Below are 20,567 nucleotides of genomic sequence, written 5' to 3'. Positions count from 1 at the left end.
TCTCTTTCCTCTCCTCTTCTCTTCCCTCTTCTCTTCCCTTCCCTCTCCTCTTCCCTTTCCCCTTCCCTCTCCTCTTCCCTTTCCCCTTCCCTCTCCTCTTCCCTTTCCCCTTCCCTCTCCTCTTCCCTTTCCCCCTTCCCTCTCCTCTTCCCTTTCCCCCTTCCCTCTCCTCTTCCCTTTCCCCCTTCCCTCTCCTCTTCCCTTTCCCCCTTCCCTCTCCTCTTCCCTTTCCCCCTTCCCTCTCCTCTTCCCTTTCCCTTTCCCTCTCTCCTCTTCCCTTTCCCTTTCCCTCTCTCCTCTTCCCTTTCCCTCTCTCCTCTTCCCTTTCCCTTTCCCTCTCTCCTCTTCCCTTTCCCTTTCCCTCTCTCCTCTTCCCTTTCCCTTTCCCTCTCTCCTCTTCCCTTTCCCTTTCCCTCTCTCCTCTTCCCTTTCCCTTTCCCTCTCTCCTCTTCCCTTTCCCTTTCCCTTTCCCTCTCTCCTCTTCCCTTTCCCTTTCCCTTTCCCTCTCTCCTCTTCCCTTTCCCTTTCCCTCTCTCCTCTTCCCTTTCCCTCTCTCCTCTTCCCTTTCCTGTCCACTCTGTAAACTGTTCACAATTAACATGGCTGCTGATCTCTGATAGCGTGGTCCGTATACGTGCCTCTGTCAGCCTGCTCTCTCCAGCATCTCTGCCTCTCCCCCTCCCTCTTTCCCTGTCAGTTCCATAGTCTGTGTGAGAGCTGATCACTCCTCTCCCCTTCCCTCTACTCCCCTCTTCCCTCTACTCCCCTCTTCTCCCCTCTTCCCCTCGTCGGTTCCATAGTCTATGTGAGAGCTGATCTCCCCTCCCCTCTCCCCTCCTCTTCCCCTCCTCTTCCCCTCCTCTTCCCCTCCTCTTCCCCTCTCCTCTCCTCTTTCCCTCTCCTCTCATCTTTCCCTCTCCTCTCATCTTTCCCTCTCCTCTTCCCCTCTCCTCTCATCTTCCCCTCTCCTCTTCCCTCTCCTCTTCCTTTCCCTTTCCCTCTCTCCTCTTCCATTTTCTCTTTCCTCTCCTCTTCTCTTCCCTCTTCTCTTCCCTTCCCTCTCCTCTTCCCTTTCCCCTTCCCTCTCCTCTTCCCTTTCCCCTTCCCTCTCCTCTTCCCTTTCCCCCTTCCCTCTCCTCTTCCCTTTCCCCCTTCCCTCTCCTCTTCCCTTTCCCCCTTCCCTCTCCTCTTCCCTTTCCCCCTTCCCTCTCCTCTTCCCTTTCCCCCTTCCCTCTCCTCTTCCCTTTCCCCCTTCCCTCTCCTCTTCCCTTTCCCTTTCCCTCTCTCCTCTTCCCTTTCCCTTTCCCTCTCTCCTCTTCCCTTTCCCTTTCCCTCTCTCCTCTTCCCTTTCCCTTTCCCTCTCTCCTCTTCCCTTTCCCTCTCTCCTCTTCCCTTTCCCTTTCCCTCTCTCCTCTTCCCTTTCCCTTTCCCTCTCTCCTCTTCCCTTTCCCTTTCCCTCTCTCCTCTTCCCTTTCCCTTTCCCTCTCTCCTCTTCCCTTTCCCTTTCCCTCTCTCCTCTTCCCTTTCCCTCTCTCCTCTTCCCTTTCCCTCTCTCCTCTTCCCTTTCCCTCTCTCCTCTTCCCTTTCCCTCTCTCCTCTTCCCTTTCCCTTTCCCTCTCTCCTCTTCCCTCTCCTCTTCCCTCTCCTCTCCTCTTCCCTTTTCCCTTTCCCCTTCCCTCTCCTCTTCCTTTTCCCCTTCCCTCTTCCCTTCCCTCTCCTCTTCCTCTCTTTCCTCTCGTTTTGGACTACGTTGGCCTGCTGCGATGATGATGATTTTTGTCAGTTTGTAAAAATCTGGGAAGCTCTTTCTGTGTTTTTATCCATATCAATGTTTTGTTCCTGAGCACTTTGCAACGAAAATGCGGTGTTCTTCATTCCTTAACTCTTCTGTGAGATTTTTCCAAGCTTATTGATTCCATGTTTTTGTTTTCTTGTCGGTGATTTTTGTATGTTTTTGGTAACTTTGTCATTTTTTTCTTTTTAGACTGGTCTGTATCAAGACTTTAAATATGTCAATGGTGTTAAAAAAAATAAATAAAAAAAAAAATGGTGGAAAGGAGATTCTTTTTCGCCAGTTTTTGTTTAGTAAGTTGTTGGACCATCCTTTGAAGTTCGGTCTAATGCCGAATTTTACCCCGAACAGCTGTCTTGCGCCGCTGTGAGACGTGCCAGCAGCCGCTGATGGTGTTAAGAGTTGCCCCCTACTGCCCTCCCCACCATTCAGAGACCTCGTATTGCAATTCTCCCGCAATGCATTGTGTTATGTGACTGGGCAGTGGGGATCCTGTCATTCTACTGCTTCTCCTCCATTCACAGAGGGGTGAAGTTGAATGACTGGATCTCTATTCACAAAACACAATGAGTTGAGGGAGAATAGTAATACAAGGTTTCTGAATGGCGGAGTGGAGTAAGAAAGTGGCAAAACTTTTCACACTAGCAGTAGCCACCTGCAGGTAAAGGTATACACACCATTACATGTAACAATGTGTTTGGTGATTTAAAGCGAGAAGGAATGAGAAGAGCTTGTATGCCTTTTAAAAATCAAGCTTTGTAACCTGCAACCTTTTTCGAAAGATCATAGCAAGCCAATTCCATTCATAGTGCAAGTTCACCTTTTCACAAAAGATGACCTAACACCGGACACACCCAATGGGTCACCGTTGTGCTTACTGTCTGTGGGCGATTAGCTGTCAGTGTCCACACAGCCAGTACCGCTGTCCGAGGACTACTCCATTCTTCCTTGCTTTGTACACTGGTGCGCAGTCATGTTGGAACAGGAAGGGGCCATCCCTACACTGTTCCCACAAAGTTGGGAGCATGAAATTGTCCAAAATGTAAGTTCACCTTTTAAAAAAACACAAATTTGAGCTAACTTGCCACACCCTTCCCACCCTCCCCGGTCCCTGTTGTATGCACCTCCATGGGTGGTGAGCTGTCGGTGCCCACACAGCAGTTGTAGCGTTCCGGGGATTTGAAATCCCCGATTTTTTTCCCCCTTATTTCAGTAGGACCTCTGGGACAGATCAGAGCTTCTAACTCATTACCTTCACACTCCAAGATTTCCTATAATTTCAGTCTATACTGTACACATGGTGAGTTAAAGCCACCCGTACGTACAGAGCCTACCAGGAAATCGACAGCGTGCTGCGCTAATCGCATTCAGTGAGACATTTCCAGATCTCTGCAGCTGCGGATCCGGAAAATGTCTTGCTGTGATTAGCGCTAGCAGTGCCGACTTCCGGGTGGACTCCGCACGTGCGGGTTGCGAACACGCCGAGCCCATCTTTGCTAGCCATCGTGTGTACCCAGAGTCACATGGCTCAGGTTCCTAAAGAACTCCACATGGTGAGTTAAAGCCACTAAGGATGAGCTTTTCGCAACCCGTACGTACAGAGCCCGTCAGGAAGTCGGCACCATGCTGCGCTAATCGCATTCAGTGAGACATTTTCAGATCTCTGCAGCTGCGGATCCGGAAAATGTCTCGCTGTGATTGGCGCCAGCGGTGCCAACTTCCGCGGGGGCTCTGCATGTGTGGGTCGCGAACATGCCCGAGCCCATCCTTGCTAGCCACCGTGTGTACCCAGAGTCACATAGCTCAGGTACCTCAAACACTCACTTTTTTATTTTGGTTCTGAATAACTTGACTTTGTATTAAATTCTGCATGATTTCTTTTATCTGCTCCAGTACTCAGAACCCACAGTCAATCAGGTTTTCAGTTTCCTATATGTTGCCCCTGTAAGGCCTCATGCCCACTGCTGCTCCTAAACTGATGTTTTTGGGGCTTTTGGTGTTTATTTTTTTTTTTTTGCCTAATCCCCTCAACACACCTCAACAAAAGCCTGCATGTCCATGCACACACAGCCTTTTGGAGGAGTTTAACAGCAGCAAACTTTGGAGGCAGTCAGAGCACCTTCTTCTCCAGGAATGCAGAAGAATCACATTTAGGAGAGGGGCTTGAAAAATCATGCCCTGCAGTGTTCAATGTGAAAGCCCGAAGGCTTTCACATTGAAGCGGTGCGCTAGCAGGAGCGCAACCAAAAGTCCTGCTAGCCACATCTTTACCCCGGTATAGGAGCGGTGTGTTCACCGCTCCTATACCGCGCCTTCCCATTGAAATCAATGGGAAAACGCGGTAATACCGCTAACCTCACCGCTAGTGCCCGAATATCGCGGTAAATACGACGGTATAGACGCGCTACAAATAGTGCGGCTATACCGTCACCGCGGCTCCACGCTGCAATGTGAAAGCAGCCTAAATAAAAATTCTGGCCAATGAGATAAACGCCCAAAGCTGCTAATCTCGCCTAAACTGATTTGAAAAAAACACAGTTTAGGTGAGTTTAGGTGAGTTTTTAACACTGATTTTTATTCTGTTAGGAGAGACGTGTTTACAATAAACCAGTGTGCATGAGGCCCTAGTTAACCTGTGTCACTGGTACACTCACTAATCTCTATGGGAAATCCTTAGATTTTAATCCATTGGGATTTATTGGGGGACCAAATTTGAAAAATGGACATGAGAAATATTGTTCAATCTTGTCTTGAGGCGTGTAACCTACATTAAAGTGGTTGTTTCCTAAATAGCTTCCTTTACCTTAGTGCAGTCCTCCTTCACTTACCTCATCCTTCCATTTTGCTTTTAAATGTCCTTATTTCTTCTGAGAAATCCTCACTTCCTGTTCTTCTGTCTGTAACTCCACACAGTAATGCGAGGCTTTCTTCCTAGTGTGGAGTGTCGTGCTCGCCCCCTCCCTTGGACTACAGGAGAGTCAAGACGCTCTCTACATTGCAGGTAGAGAAAGGAGCCGTGTGTTAGTGGGCGTCCTGACTCTCCTGTAGTCAAGGGAGGGGGCGAGCACGACACTCCACACCAGGGAGAAAGCCTCGCATTACTGTGTGTAGTTACAGACAGAAGAACAGGAAGTGAGGATTTCTCAGAAGAAATAAGGACATTTAAAAGCAAAATGGAAGGATGAGGTAAGTGAAGGAGGACTGCACTAAGGTAAAGGAAGCGATTTAGGGAAAAAAAAAGACAGGTGATCTATCCTAAAAAAGCGTATGTATAATATGTAAAATACATAGTGATTCAAATACTATAATCTCTATCAAAACGTGTGATGATAATGCTATAATCTCGATCATATTGGGTAATAATAATATAAACCAAATATTTAACCTAAATTAATGTAATGTGATATATGACCACACCAATATGTGATAAAAAACTAAACCCACAAAAAACATCCACTTCAATTTTATGTGTCCATATGTAGCCAAAGAACAGAAACAAAAAACAATGAACGTCTCCAAATATTAGTGCCAAAAAATGATATTGTTAGTAAACGTGTGTTAAAAAAAAGAGTTCAAAATAAACTATGTTCAATCCCACAAGTGTAAGTAGCAGATTCTTCATATCATATATCCTCCATCACTTATGATACAAATCACTCACCAAAACTTAGTGTCTGGTGAAAGAAAACCAGAAAACGTGCTTTATCCTTAACAGGATGCAATACTCTGCAGATCTATAGTAGATAATGATTTTAGATCTCCTTTGTAGCAGTTTAATTCTGACCTCCAGCAGGCATTTTTTTTTTCTTTTCAGAGTGGTCTGCTAGAGCCCAAAATATATCCACTCCCTACTCTCCTACACGGTGTATGATCAATATCATAGCATAAAATCCTTTAAAGTTTTATTTTTTTTAAATCGCGTAGCACTCACTTTTAAAAGTGTCTCCTGACACTGGTAAAACAGGCATAGATAATATATGTATATTCAGATCTCATGATCCCACAAGTAGACCTCAAATGTGAAGTGGTAGCGATGTCTCCAGCAGCTCACCCTACGTACGTTTTGTCAATAGACGTCCCCACGGAGATGTTGAGATTTTTCAATTAGACAGCAGCTAGAGAGGATTATTTATTATCACCTCAGCGCGGTCTAATGCTATATATTCTTTTATTATATGTAACCTACATTAGCTATTATTGTCCGTACACAGGAATAGACGAAATTTACAAGTCTTGATACAAATATTGGTCTAATATTCTGCCGTATATTGTAATCTGTTGTTTTCTGCATGGAGTGTGCTGTGTTTTTAGTGGTGACTTCCTGTACCATCTTACTGCCTTTTCTCATTTTCCGTAGCAGTCTTCTGCAGCTTTCAAAATTCCTTCAAGCCAGTGCTTTTCTGAGCCTCTAGGCCTCTCCTATCTTTTTATTCTCAATGAACACAAAGGACCTACAATTATTCTTTCAATTGATGGGGTTATTATGGGGAAAGTCCACTGCAAGTGTCATGTTTGTTTGTTCTTTAAAGATATGGAGTAAAGTCAACGTCTTTCATTAATTGCAGTCTCATTCATGTGTCATTTCATTACTCACCGTGTTTTAGCGATTGACATTTATTAGGTATGTTTATGCAATGTTGATTGCTAAATACTTTGCAGTGTGTGTGTATATACTTGGGTAAATCTGTTATATGAGCACTCCATTTGTGGCAACTCCATGGACTGCTAAATGAAAAATAAGGGTGGACCTTAAGTGGTTAAGTCAGCAGCTACAAATACTGTAGCTGCTGACTTGTATATATCAGTGCTTGGGGTCCAGCACTGTCTTTCTGCAGCCTGTTGTTCTTTTTACCACTGCTGGTCCTTGCCGTCTTGGATATGGGAGCCAACTGTCGTTTTTTGAGGAACAACATCTGTCACCCCTCTGTACATGTGCTAGCCTAGGCAGGGATTGCAGATGTGGAAGCGGGTCCCCCCCCCCCCCCCCCACATACTAAAGAACAAAAAATCCCTGTTACTCATTTACAGGCTGGGAGGATGGCTTGAATCAACAGGACTAGACTGAGGGACATGCAGGCCTATTCCAACCACGAAAAGATCAATCTTGCTAAAAGCCTTTTTAAGCGGATTCCAACCACAATTAGCATTTTTTAAATGTATGTCCTTTCATCCTGCGTTTTTATAATCTAAATCCGGTCACTTACTATTTTACAATCCGCCACCGATCCGCATAGATATTAAAAAAAGATAGTTTATAAAACTATGTCCACACCGTTGTCATTTTGCTTGTGGGCATTGTGAAGCCTACAGGCACTTACTTCCTGGAAGTCTTGGATGGGGAGTGATAATTGGACAGCGCACTGCATCCTGGGAAATGATGACACACATTTCCCAGGAGCATTAGAGAGAGATGATGTCAGAATCCTAGGTGATTTCAAAGGCAGATTTTGTGGGACCGCATAGCAACAGGCATTTCCAGATGAGTAAAAAAAAAAAAAATGTTTAACTTTTTTAGGTCTAATGAGCACAATAATGAAAAAAAAATTCGGGTTGGAAACTCCACTTTAATAAACGTGTATGCTGGGATTACCCAAGCTCTCGTGTTTTTGCCTGTGGAGGAAGCAGGGAAATGACAAGAGGACATTCCAAGGGTTGCTTGTTCTATAGAGAAGGGGTCTCAAACTGGTGGCCCTCCAGCTGTTGTGAAACGACAAGCCCCTTGAGGCATTTCAAGGCTGACGGTTACAAGCGTGACTCCCACAGGCAGATGCATGATTGGACTTGTAGTTTCGCAACAGCTGGAGGGCCAGAAGTTTGAGACCCCTGCTATAGAGAACATCTGTAATTGGTCAGAAAAATTCAACTCTGATGCTTAATTCTCCGACAGTTAACAGTTGGCCAGGAGTTGCTCAAAAAATGAGCTTTCCATAGACAGGCAGTGGTTACTTGTCCCCAGAGAGTTAACATTTTAACTCAAAAAGAGATATCCGTATAAATCAACTAGAGCTCTCTAATTACAGTATCTGAGTTTTGCTTATTGTAGAGCTAAAGCTATGAGCTATGACCTAGTGGGAGGCATGTCAGACCTAGGAGGTCCTACTTGTACCCATGGTGAATCAGGACTAGAGCTCTGCAATCCATAAAACTCCTGCTCCCTGCTAATTGGAGAGCTAGAGCTAGCGCTGACTCATCAGGGAACAAGGCAGACCTTTGCAGACAGACCACTACTTCCACAAAGAGCAAGAGTCCTATGCTGGCAGGGGACAGGCTTTTCTACTTGGGCTTTGGCTGCTTTAGAAGGAAAGGTATTAAACACCTTTTGTTTCAATGCACCTGGAATATATTTATCTGAACTAAACTGAAAGTTTAAATTGGCTTTAAAATTTGAAATCATGTTAAAAAAATTAAAATAAAATTTGAAATCAAATTAGAAATCCATGAATCTGTTGAGGGAGATCCGTTTAGCTGTTTACTATGAACACATTTTGAACTTGTATATTCTATATTATTAGTTTAGAATACAATTGTTACTGTTGCCCCCTGTACTATTCAATGTGACTAGTTTCAGCCTAATAATGCGTCCTAGCTTTGCATATTCTCCTGTTTAGCAATAGGTCCTCTTTGGGGTAGTAGATTGTATAAATGACTTTCAATTGCTTGCTTCGCCAGTTTTCTTCTGACAATTTTTTTTTCTTGTGTAAAAAGCCAACTCCATGCAAAAATGATTTTTCAGTTTTGGCAAGGCACAGGAGTGTTGGATCACCATTTAATTATATTAATTGAATGCTCCAGATTTCCCACCAATAGTTTTTTTGGCTTCTCCCCAGGGAATCAACGATGGTGTCATTCTTCAAAGAGTTGAACTCCTTAGAATTTTTCTGCCTTACACAGAACCCATTGGGAGACACCATTTCTTAGTTTTGTAATAGCCACAGCCCTTAGGAAAAAGAGCAAGTTTCATTATAGAGATCTTGCCACTGGAGTAACAAAAAGATGAAAGAAGCCAGCAAGTGACACCCCCCCCCCCCCTTAGCTGGCAACAATGCGAAAACTGAAATGTCAGTTCTTGGTGGGGTTGGCTTTTGTAGTCCTATAATGCCTGCTAACTGTCCTGTGATTTGATGCCACTCAGATGCCCAGCCTTCAGAATCCGAAAAGGATGTTTATAACCAGGTGAATGTAGTATTAAAGGATGCCGAAGGAATCCTGGATGATTTACAGTCGTATCGAGGAGCGGGTCTGGAGATCCGAGAGGTGAATTTCTTAAAGTTGATTAACTGTATTTTTTCATAAAGCTGTTTTTTTTTTTTTCCCCCTCTAAGAAAGCATTATTGTTTTGCATTGCCGCCAACCAGCTTATAACTAACATTTACCAAGCCCAGATTTCTCTTGAAAAGACAAATGGGATTCTTGTGTTGGCAATAACACCAATGTCTCTTAAAGCGGAGATCTGCTGTGTTTATTTTTTTTTATTTTTTAAAGTCAGCAGCTACAAATACTGCAGCTGCTGACTTTTTTTAAAATGAGGACACTTACCTGTCCAGGGTGCCCGCGATGTTGGCACCCGAAGCCGATTTGTCCCTTGGCTCTTGGGTGCTGCCGCCGCCATCTTCGGTAAGGGAATCGGGAAGTGAACCATAGCGGCTTCACTTCCTGGTTCCCTACTGCGCATGCGCAAATCGCTCTGCTTGATCCCCCTGATCCTTGCTGTCTTCTGGGACCTGTGTCTCTTGCAGAAGACAGCGGGGGGGGGAAGGAGGAGGCGCTGGGCGTTGCTTAGATAGCCGCGGGTGGCTCGGTTATCTATGCCCGGAAGTGGGCATTTACAAATGTGCATTTTGCTCTGCTGTCTTTTAAGAGTCGAATGCTGTCCTATGTGCAATAGCAGAGAAAAAAAATGTCTGGGGAAGGCAAAACTTATTTGCACAGATTTCCCTTCACTTCCTGTGCCATAGCCAAAGAGGAAGTAAGAGAAAATCCCTCCCAATTAAGGAAATTACTTGTGGACCCCCAGATCCCCAGAACTATTGTCCCCATTGGAAGATTTTCTTTTACTTTCACTTGCACTAAGTGCTGCACTAAGTACTGTATGTAGCTTCAGTACACAGTGCTTGGTTCCAGCGGTGACTGATATTTCTGTCTCACAAAGGGAAAAATAATAAGTTGATCTGAATGGTGCTCAGCTATTCATAGGCAGCTTTTTTTTTCTTTGAATGCTTCCTCTGATTGGCTGAGTCGGAGAGCGTGATGTCATCAGCCCCCCTCTTCCCTAAATGCCAATCGGGGGAAGCTTTGTATTCATTCACAATATACAAAGCTGCATATGAATGCCTGAGCGCCGGGTGCGAGAAGGGAAGCCTGTTTCACAGCTGAAACTCAACACTGTGTACTGTATGTAGCTAAAGCTACATGCAGTACATCAAGTGCTTAAAGATATTGCAGCACGTGGTGAAGAAAATGGTTCCTTTGGACCAGCTTGGTGCAAACAAACTATTTAAAGTGAGAGAAAACATGGACATCAGCGTTAAGGGCCATTTCATGTTAGTGATCCTGAATCGAAGGCTGCTCACCTGCTTCTGCGGCATCATGTCTTTGCTGGCCAAACCAGCAACATGTCACTTCATGGCAGTTCCCTCACTGGTGTGTACTCTGATTTTGCTGCACACTTTGAGCTTCTCATAGTGTGTTTTAGAAGCGGCAGCAAGTCTGATGGAGCTCGCCTCCTTTCTTGGCTAGAGGATTTGAGTATCCTCTCTCTCTTTCCTCCCCGTCTTACTATCCCTGGCCCACCCCTTGCATTCATTGTATTTCAGTTTTTAGGCCCCTTTCACACAGGGCAGACTTCATAAAACGCATCTGCCTGCTCAGCAGGAGATTTCTCTGCCGATTCCTGCTGAGCAGGTGGATGAAGGGTCCTTCCCCGCTCCACTTATGCAGAGCGGACATGGACACAGCCCCGCCGTTGGTGCTATGGGGCAGTCAGCCCACCTGTCCATTTTCATCTGACTGTCATACGATAAGCCAGATGGATAGGGAATAGATTACCCACCCGTCGGTTATTGGTGGATAGGATCAAATCGGAGGGTTGTCAGCAGACTGTATAGAGAGCAATGGATGGTCTGATCAGGTCCACCTGAAGAAACTGACTGGCGGACCGATCGGATCTCCTGTGTGAAACCAGCCTAAGTCATGGCACCTCAGCATCACATGTGGCTGTTATCTATAGCAGTCTGCCTTGGAACACCCAGTGCTCCAGACTGACATCCACCCATCCAGACATTTTGATATTTGCATACCCCCCCCCCCCAAGAGCCAGCCCACCGCTTTATCAGGCTTGGGGTTTTTTGAGAGGAGTACTGAGGCAGGGTGTAGTGATGTTTTCAGAAAGCTATGTAGTACCACTTTTCACAAGCCGTGATCTGCCTTCATTGCCTAGAGAAGGACATAGATTCAGGGAGATCATTGGCCTATGAAATGAAAACTTGGTTTCATTTAAAAATATAATTCGCATGGGGAAGGAGAAACAAAAGAGAGGCCAAATGTAAGCAGAATAAAATTTGGCTTTAACAAAAAAAAAAAATCAACCGAAAAACGGCAGCATAAACCTGATCAAGGCCCTGTTTTATTGAATAAAATGTTTGTGTGTTGTGACACACAGCAGGAAGTGAAATAAAATCAATCTTCCCAGTGAGTTGGCAGAACCACTAAAAACCTCCATAAAGATTCCAACTCTTTTTAAAAAATAAAAAAAAGATTGCCTTGAGCTGTACTTTGTTTTGGTCCAGCTGCTAATGAATGTGCATCCCTTATGAGTTATCGATTTGCTGAAAAGCAGATCACTGCAAATCTCCATGGGCACATCACATGAAGTCATAAAATTGCTCTTCCCTGTAAATAAATGATTTTTTTTAGGTTCATTTCAAAAAGATGACAGTAAATGATCTTGTTTCCAGGCAATACAACATGCTACTGATGAGAAGTTACAGGAGAAGGCATGGGGAGCAGTCGTCCCTCTGGTCGGCAAACTAAAGAAATTCTATGAATTCTCTCAGAGACTAGGTAAGTCTTTAATTCACGGCATTTATGGAAATATGTTTGCAGGTTGAGGTGCTCTCTGTAGAATGTGCTCTGTTTGGGATGCCATCTGTTTTTATTGAAGGACAAGTTTAAAGCTGAACTCCAGGAATTCAACCACTTTAAGTGTGCAGACATACTATGAGTTCAGTCCAATAAGGTGAATGCCCCATCATAGACTTACCTCTTTTATTTACATCTGACAGCTTTATGGTGCTCTGGGAGGATAGCTATTGCTAGACCTCGGGTCTCTGGGTGGAGAGATGCTGTTTTCTCACAAAGCAGCTCTGCCTGCACCTTCTCTCTACTGCCTATTCACTGAAGCCTTTAAAGTTTGGGAATCCAAAATTCTCTGTGATTGGACAGGAGGAGGGGAGGGGTTGGGCATGGCAGCTGCATGCGACTCTGCAGCTGAAAGAGACCAGAAGGTCCAGTGTTGGAGCTCTGGAAATGTAGCCATAGCTATGCTCCTGGAGCTCCCTAAAACTGTCAAATGTACAATAAAGAGAAAAGTCCACTAGGTGGCATGCACCTCGTTGGGATTTCATATTGTGCCTGCACAGGTTACAAAGTGGCTTCATTCCTGGAGTTCAGCTTTAAATCCTTACAATTACATTGGAGAGTAAGCAAAAAAGATGAGTGGCAGGGAAAAGGAAAGAAGTCTGTTCTCTAGGCTAGCATACTTGTTTTCGCTGCAAAACTGTCACATAAAGCCTCTGTCTATACTTGGAACACTACCATTAGGTAGGTCCCAGCGCATCTCACCCTTGCTTCAACAGGTCATCAAAAAGCTCATCCTTGTCCCTTGTTCCATTCACATGACCTCTGATCTCAGAAGGTGGGAGAAGCAGGGTGCGATAGAGAGAATTGTACTGCTGCCTCGGCGCTAAGAGCTGCAGCCTCAGGAATACCCCAGGGGGGTAATAGTGGATAATACTACATGGCTTTACCTAAAAGATCAATAGGTGACAATGCTCTGCCAGCATTTGATAGCTGGTTTATTTACCTCCACATGCCCGAATTTGTAGTCTAGTTTACCATCCCACGCTTTTAATGCGTTTACATGCATTACCATTCATCCTTCTGGAAGGTTTGTTTTAAGGAAAACTACACCAGACATGCAGGTACTCTTGCATCCTACCATAATGTGGAACTGTGAATGCAGCCTGGAACTCCCAGAGTTCAGAATAATCCTCCTTTAACCACTTCCCACCCAACCAATGTACATCATTGGCAGGTGCTCTCTATTCCTGGGAGGATGTATGGGTACGCCATTCTGCTCCCGAACGCCCCCTAACGCATGCAGTGGTGCAGTCTGTAACTGCTGTGGACTCAGCAGATCACAGTTGTCTGTACTAGGCCGCTGTGATTGGCCCAAGTACTATGTGATCACTGTGACCAATCAAAGTTATCACATATTCACTAGTAAACAACGGTCATGAATGGCATCCACTCATGGTAGCATTATTTACTTTGTTATCTCTGTGATTGGTCACAGTGATCGCAGAGTACAGAGCCAGCCACAGTGACCCTGTACTGTGTGATGGCTGTGGCCAATCGCCGCAATCACTATGGTTAACAATGAATCCATGAATGAAAGCCATTTATAACAGTTAATGATTGCATTATCACTGTAATAAGCAATCCTAGTGTGTAAAACAATAAAGATCATTCTCTTCCACACCCCCAACACCCCATCCCTAGAGTAGTACAGTGTCACTATGTTGACAATGCACTATTCTGGTGACAGTATGTAAAAATATAAGGAAAAAAATAAAAACTATTACTAGCTATGTAGCTATTACACACTATTCTGTCTGCTTATTGTGCTCAACCAGTTCACGTTTATGCAAGGCCAAAACATTTATTTTGGAGCGTAGGTAATGGTTAAGAGACCCCTGTTAATTTTTTGTGTTGTCTGCATCCTTCCAGGGGGATTTCCCCTCTCTTCCTTTCCCAGAGACACAACAGGAGGTAAGAGGAGATCTCTTCAAAGTGAGGTCATATCCACTCTTAGATATTGGTCAACAGAACAGTTTTCCTCACTGGAAGATTCCCTCTCACTTCCTTTTTTTATGAGAAAATCTTTGATTTCCCATCACTTTTTGTAACAAAGACACTGGCTACCAGGACCAGTTAAAGGGGACACGGCAATAAAAATCTGACAAAGGTTCTATTCCAGGAGATGCTAAATAAAATTGCTGACTATGCACATGTTGGCACATAATTGCGGCTAGAAAGTGTATTTCATCACAGCATCAACACAGTCAAAATGGAGGAACTGATCACTGGACAGGATGGACAAATACACCCATATGGGCCTTTTGGCTCAATTTTTGGACCACTGCCGAGCATAAACACATCGACGCGTGAACCAACTTGACTTGTATGATACAGAGCATTTCACCCAATGCCCTTAATCTGATCATGTGGCAAGAGGACCCTTATCCCTGCGATAGACACCACTCCTTCACTACCCCTAACAATTTATAGGAGTACCAGGCTTTACTTACCACACCTCTAACATAGCACCTATCCCTGCCTGGCCATTGCCACTTGCCAATTGCTGGGCGTGATGTTATGACATCACGCCCGGCCTCTGCATTAAAAAAAAATGACGCCGGCTTGGCTGGCAAGCTGAGATGTTTTTTTTATTTTATTTCAGGCTTTCCAGCCTAGAGGTGAGATATGGGGTCTTATTGACCCCATATCTCACTGTAAAGAGATGTTTACATTCCGTGTAATAGGAATAAAAGTGATCAAATTTTTTTTTTTTTTTTTAAGTGAAAAGTTAAAAGTAGAATTAACATACATTTTTTTTAAAGTGCCCCTGTCCCCGTATGCTCGCATGCAGAAGCGAACGCATACGTAAGTCCCGCCCACATATGAAAACCCAAATACATGTGAGGTATTGCCACGACCTTGGAGCGAGAGCAATAATTCTACCCCTAGGCTTCCTCTGTAAGTCAAAACGTACAACCTGTAAAAAAAAATTAAAGCATCGCCCATGAGGATTTTTTTTGGCGCCGTTCCACAAGCGTGTGCAATTTTGAAGATTGACATTTTGGGTATCTATTTACTCTGCGTAAAATAATCTTTCACATTATGCAAAAAAATTAAGCTAAGTTTAATGGGTTTTTTTAAGGGCATGTTTTTTTGCTAGAAAATTTCTTGGAACCCCCGTCTTGTCATCACATCAGAGCCCCCACCCCATCACTGAGTCTTGTCATCAGATCAGAGCTCCCCCCAAGGGGTAGATAATTGCTGAATCTAGATATCAAATTGTTGTCCTTTTCTAAGCATGGAAGTGCAAGTTTTCCTTGTAAGCTGTATATTGCAGGAAAGACACAAGGGCTCCTGTTTATAACCGAGGCCTGCATCGTATCTTATGCAGCGTTCAGTTGTATGTACAGAATGTTTGACATTCGCTTGTATATATCTCCAGCAGCACCTTCTCAACAGCTGGGTAATGTATGTCTCATGATCTTTCCATGAGAATTCACTGATATGTATAATGTTATGTGCTCTGTAAGCTTACAGCCTCATCTACAAATAAGGTTATGCATATTTCCAGAATCGTCATTTCCTCGCTCTCCTGTTCTTGCCATGTCACTGCTTCCCAGAGTCCCATTCCATTTTTAAGTGATAGAACAAGTAAGGCCACATCACTCACTAGTCATTTAGAGTAGCAGTGATCTACAGTATTGTGCAAAAGTCTTAGTGTAAATAAAGAATGCTTTCAGTAATAGAAGTGTAAGAGTCGGTTCACACTGGGGCGACACGACTTCCAGCATGACTTTCAGAGGCGACTTGAGCATGAACCACAGGGCGATCTGGGACAGGACAGGAGACTTTCCAATGGCCAATCAAACAACAATCGGCTCTGTGGGAGGGGGAAGGAGGGGTTTGCCTGAGAAATGTATGTTATCTTCCTGGAAAGTTGCTTCAGTTAAGACATTGATCAGACTTGGAGGCGACTTCCATTGAAATCAATGGGTACAAATCGCCTACAATTCGAATTGAAGTAGTACAGGAACCTCTTCTGAAGTCGGAGCGACTCGAGTCGTGTGTATTAACACCGCTCCCATTCACTTACATTGTTTTTCTCTACAGCGCGACTTGGGACGACTTGAGGCGACCTCAAGTCGGATCCCAATATGCCCCAGTGTGAACCGACTCTTAATAATACATTTTTATGAATTAACGCAATGAAAAGTAAATAAACAGGATAAATCCAAATCCTATCAATATGTTGTTGTGACCGCCATTTGCCCTCAAAACGGCATCAATTCTTCTAGGTACTCAGTCACCACCACACAAGCCTCAGTATTGCTAGAATGTGTGATGTACATCACAGAATCATGCTTGTCTTTAATACAGTGCCGTCGGAGGGCCCGAAGTTCACGGGTATCCAATATTGCGTTTTGGCCTTGTCCCCAGCACAGAGATTTCTCCAGATTCTCCAAGCGTTTTAATGATATTATGTACTGTAGATCATGATTAATAAAAGTCTTTGCAGTTTTAGGTTGGGTTACATTATTCTGAAATTGTTTAGCATTGTTTTTTTAGACAAAGCTTTTCAGAGATTGGTGAACCTCTACCCATTTTTTCTTCTAAGTTACTCTGACTCTCTAGGATGCTCTTTTTATACCTGATACCTTGTTGTTACCAGTTACTTTGCCAGATTTTTGTTGCTTTGTCCGAACTTTTTTTTTTGAGACGCGTTGCTGCCATCCATTTCAAAATTACCATTTTTTCGCCCTAAAATAGTAAATTTTCTCTGTTTTAAACATTTGATATGTTTTCTATTGTGAATAAAATATGGATTTATGAGATGTGCAAAGCATTGCATTCTGTTTTTATGTAGATTTTACAGCATTTTACATACAGGGTTTTATATACCATAGTTTGTAGACTCCATCATTTTGACACAGATTAATTAATATACACTGGTTTGGATTATTTTTTTACCAAGGAAAGGAAATGTAGCAAAATATGCTTTGACCACAATTTATGAAGAAAGATGTATTTGCAAACATTTCTAACAAACACTAAGAACAATTTAGTTTTTTTTTCTTAATTTTCCGTTTTTTTTATTTTTTCTTCATTTCCTGTAGCAAAAATTAAAAACCAAGTGGTAAATTAATACCACCAAAAGAAAAAAGAAATGAATGAAAAAAATAATTATATATATATATATATATATATATATATAAATAAATAAATATATATATATATATATATATATATATATATATATATATATATATATATATATATATATATATATATATATATATATATATATATATATATATATATATATATATTCATTTGGGTACAATGTTGCACTGGGTAATTGCTCCAGGGCAGGAATGGGGTAAAAGTCCCCTTTTGGCTTCCTCACCATGACCTGACTGGCTGTCTTGTATTTTAAGTTTTATAATCCTATACCATTATTATTTGTTCCATTTAGAGGCAGCATTGCGTGGACTGTTGGGAGCGTTGACCAGCACCCCCTATTCCCCAACACAGCACCTGGAGCGAGAGCAGGCTCTTGCCAAACAGTTTGCAGAAATTCTTCACTTCACCCTCCGCTTTGATGAGCTTAAGGTAAGTTGATGGCACCAGACTGTTTCTATTCATGCAGTTTGTTTTCTGTGTTATTGCAAGTGTGTCTAATTCAAGAAAACGGAATGTAAGGTGCAAAATGGCATGAACAGTGACTTGGTCCTAGATTTGGTTCCCACCAGGTAGAGCTGCACGATTAATCGTTAAAGAATCGAGATCGTGATTCTACCCCTCCCCCCGATCTTAAAAAAGCATTTCCTCGATTCAGTGCAGAGAGTGCTCAAGCCGACAGCTGTAAAAAACTAAACAAAAACGACTCTCAAGGGTTTCTCCAGAGCCTCTCCCATCCTCTGGAACTCACTACCTCAACCTGTCCGGGTATCCCCTACTCTTGCTACCTTCAGGCGATCCCTGAAAACTCATCTCTTCGGGGAAGCCTATCACGTCTCCAACTAATCTTTTACTGCTTCCATCAGCTCATTCCCAACAGTTACAACCTTTTGTACCACCTGCCCCACCCTATTAGATTGTAAGCTCTTCTGAGCAGGACCCTCTTAATCCTCTTGTATTTTATTGTATTATAACTGTATTGTCTCCCTTTTATATTGTAAAACGCTGCGTAAACTGTTGGCGCTATATAAATCCTGTATAATAATAAAAACAAAAAAAGGGGCAGCCTGCCACGTTCATCACAACATTGCTTAGGCAAAAATAGAGAAACATTGTAACATTTTGTTCTTTTAGATCAATAGCATGAAATTTGGTCTGTAAATGAGGTCAGTTTAACCACTTAAAGACTAAACCTTTTTCGGACTCTTGTTGTTTAGACCCCTTTCATACTGGAGCGGTTTGCAGGCGCTATTGCGCAAAAATAACGCCTTCAAACCGACCCTAAACAGCGGCTACCGTTTCTCCAGTGTGAAAGCCCCGAGGAGCGATGCGCTAGCAGGACGGGATAAAAAGGTCCTGCTAGCCTCATTTGTGGAGCGGTGTGAATACCGCTCCTTCACTACTCCCGGCCATTGAAACCAATGGGACAGCACGGCTATACCGCCAGCAATGCACCTCTGCAGAAGTGCATTGCCGGTTGTTTTAACTCCGTCTCTGCTAAATAGCACCGTGAAATTAGAGGTAAAAATAGCTTTACCGCCACCGCACCTCCCGCCCCAGTGTGAAAGGGGACTTACAAGTTAAAAAATCTGTATCTTTTGCTAGAAAAATTAATAAGAACCCCATTTACTTTAATGAATAAAAAAAAAAAAAGAAAAACACAAAGTTAGGCCAATTTTTTGGTATAATGTGATGATGTGCCGCAAGAATCCTGATCTTTATTCTAAGCAAAAAAAAAAAATATTAGTGATTCTCATTTTAGCCGGAATCGTGACGCTCTACCACCAGGCATATCTGCATGGAGTACATTCCTTGTGTTTGCATAGGTTTCCTCTGGGTTCAGCTTAATCCGTTAATCCACAAAGCACACCTGTACAGGTGGTTCTCGTTTTACAAACAAAGGGAGACAACAGGAAGTGAGAGGAGATCTACCCCTAGGAAGGGAAATTCACTCCTGTAAGAGCTATCATGGAGAAAAGGTGTCGCCAATCCTCATTTCCACGACAACCCAACATTTTCTAAATCCAATTGTCACAGGAACAGGAAGTGAGGTGAAATCTTTTGAACAGGGGCACAGACTGCAAAACAAACATTACAGGGGTGCTATCCAAAAAACGTAAACATTTTTTTTGTTTGGAGCTACACTTAAAAAATTTACCTGTTCTTACTTACAAACAAATTCAACTTGAGAACAAGCCTACAGAACCTTGCTTGTAACCCGGGGGGCGCCTGTATAATATTTAGTTTCTGAGCAGAAACTTCATTTAATTTTTTACCTTATTTTTTATTTTAACTCTGTATTAACCATAATAATCCTTAATTTACTTTCTTCCCCTTCTCCCTTCGCTATTTTAATGCTGAATTGTGTTTTATTTTTTTCTATCTTTCTAACCATTATTTTTTTAAACGTTATTTTCTAATTATTTGGTTTGTTTGTGTTACATAAAAAAAAAAGTGCAGAATTGGAAAAAACACTTTCTTTTTTTTTTTTTTTTTTTAGTTTTACATATAAAGGAAAGTGTTTGGAACCTCTGAAATTTTTATTCCTGGCTTGTACCATTGTTGGGGAGATTCACTCTCCCTATTTTTCCTGTTTACAGTTATCACCAAGAGTGAAGTTGAAAGAAAATCCCACATTGATTGTTTCCAGAACAAGATTCGAGGGGGAATCTTTCAGTAGGGGCAATATTTTTGGTGACAACCAGGGATTTCTCTCACTTTGGAGGGATTTCCTCTAACTAATTTCCTGTTTTGGCTATGGGACAGAAAGTGAGGAGAAATCTCTCCAATGGAGCACAGATGGCAAATAAAAAACTGACAGAGATTATAACCCTCACTTAAAAGGTAAAAAAAAAAATTCCCTAAATAGCTTCCTTTACCTTAGTGCAGTCCTCCTTCACTTACCTCATCCTTCCATTTTGCTTTTAAATGTCCTTATTTCTTCTGAGAAATCCTCACTTCCTGTTCTTCTGTCTGTAACTCCACACAGTAATCCGAGGCTTTCTCCCTGGTGTGGAGAAATCCTCTTGAGGGGGCGAGCAGGCAAGTCAGGACACTCTCTACTTTGCAGATAGAGAAAGGAGCTGTGTGTTAGTGGGCATCCTGACACTCCTGCTTGCCCCCTCCCCCTCTCAAGAGGCTTTCTCCACACCAGGGAGAAAGCCTCACATTACTGTGTGGAGTTACAGACAGAAGAACAGGAAGTGAGGATTTCTCAGAAGAAATAAGGACATTTAAAAGCAAAATGGAAGGATGAGGTAAGTGAAGGAGGACTGCACTAAGGTAAAGGAAGCTATTTAGGGGAAAAAAATTACCTTTACAACCCCATTAAGCCTCGTACACATGATCCAATTGTTGGCGATTGTTGAAATTCCTCTAGTACGGCACTACATTTGTGTTTGTTGGCCAACAATTGTGTACCGTTAGTATGCAAGACAAGATCTTGGCACACATCCTTTGGACAAAAAAAAAAAAAAAATATATATATACACACACACACACACACACACACACACACACA

General features: G+C 42.9%; 1 protein-coding gene across 9 annotated transcripts in view; it reads left to right on the top strand.

Moving 5' to 3' along the window:
• Window positions 1–20,567, top strand: part of CYRIB (CYFIP related Rac1 interactor B) — a 211,357-nt gene that overhangs the window by 174,075 nt on the left and 16,715 nt on the right. For 7 of the 9 annotated variants that reach the window (XM_040354966.1, XM_040354967.1, XM_040354969.1 and 4 more), the window contains 4 exons: window positions 8,925–9,046; window positions 11,746–11,851; window positions 13,799–13,840; window positions 17,343–17,479. In XM_040354966.1, coding sequence (XP_040210900.1) covers window positions 8,925–9,046; window positions 11,746–11,851; window positions 13,799–13,840; window positions 17,343–17,479 — 407 coding nt within the window. The remainder of the gene's footprint in view (window positions 1–8,924; window positions 9,047–11,745; window positions 11,852–13,798; window positions 13,841–17,342; window positions 17,480–20,567) is intronic. The other 2 variants (XM_040354972.1, XM_040354971.1) reach the window with 1 other exon arrangement.

The sequence above is a fragment of the Rana temporaria genome, chromosome 5 (genome assembly GCF_905171775.1).
Source record: "Rana temporaria chromosome 5, aRanTem1.1, whole genome shotgun sequence".
In the NCBI taxonomy this organism is placed as follows: Eukaryota; Metazoa; Chordata; class Amphibia; order Anura; family Ranidae; genus Rana; species Rana temporaria.
Note: the sequence above shows the minus strand (reverse complement) of the source record. Positions and strands in the feature narration are given on the sequence as shown.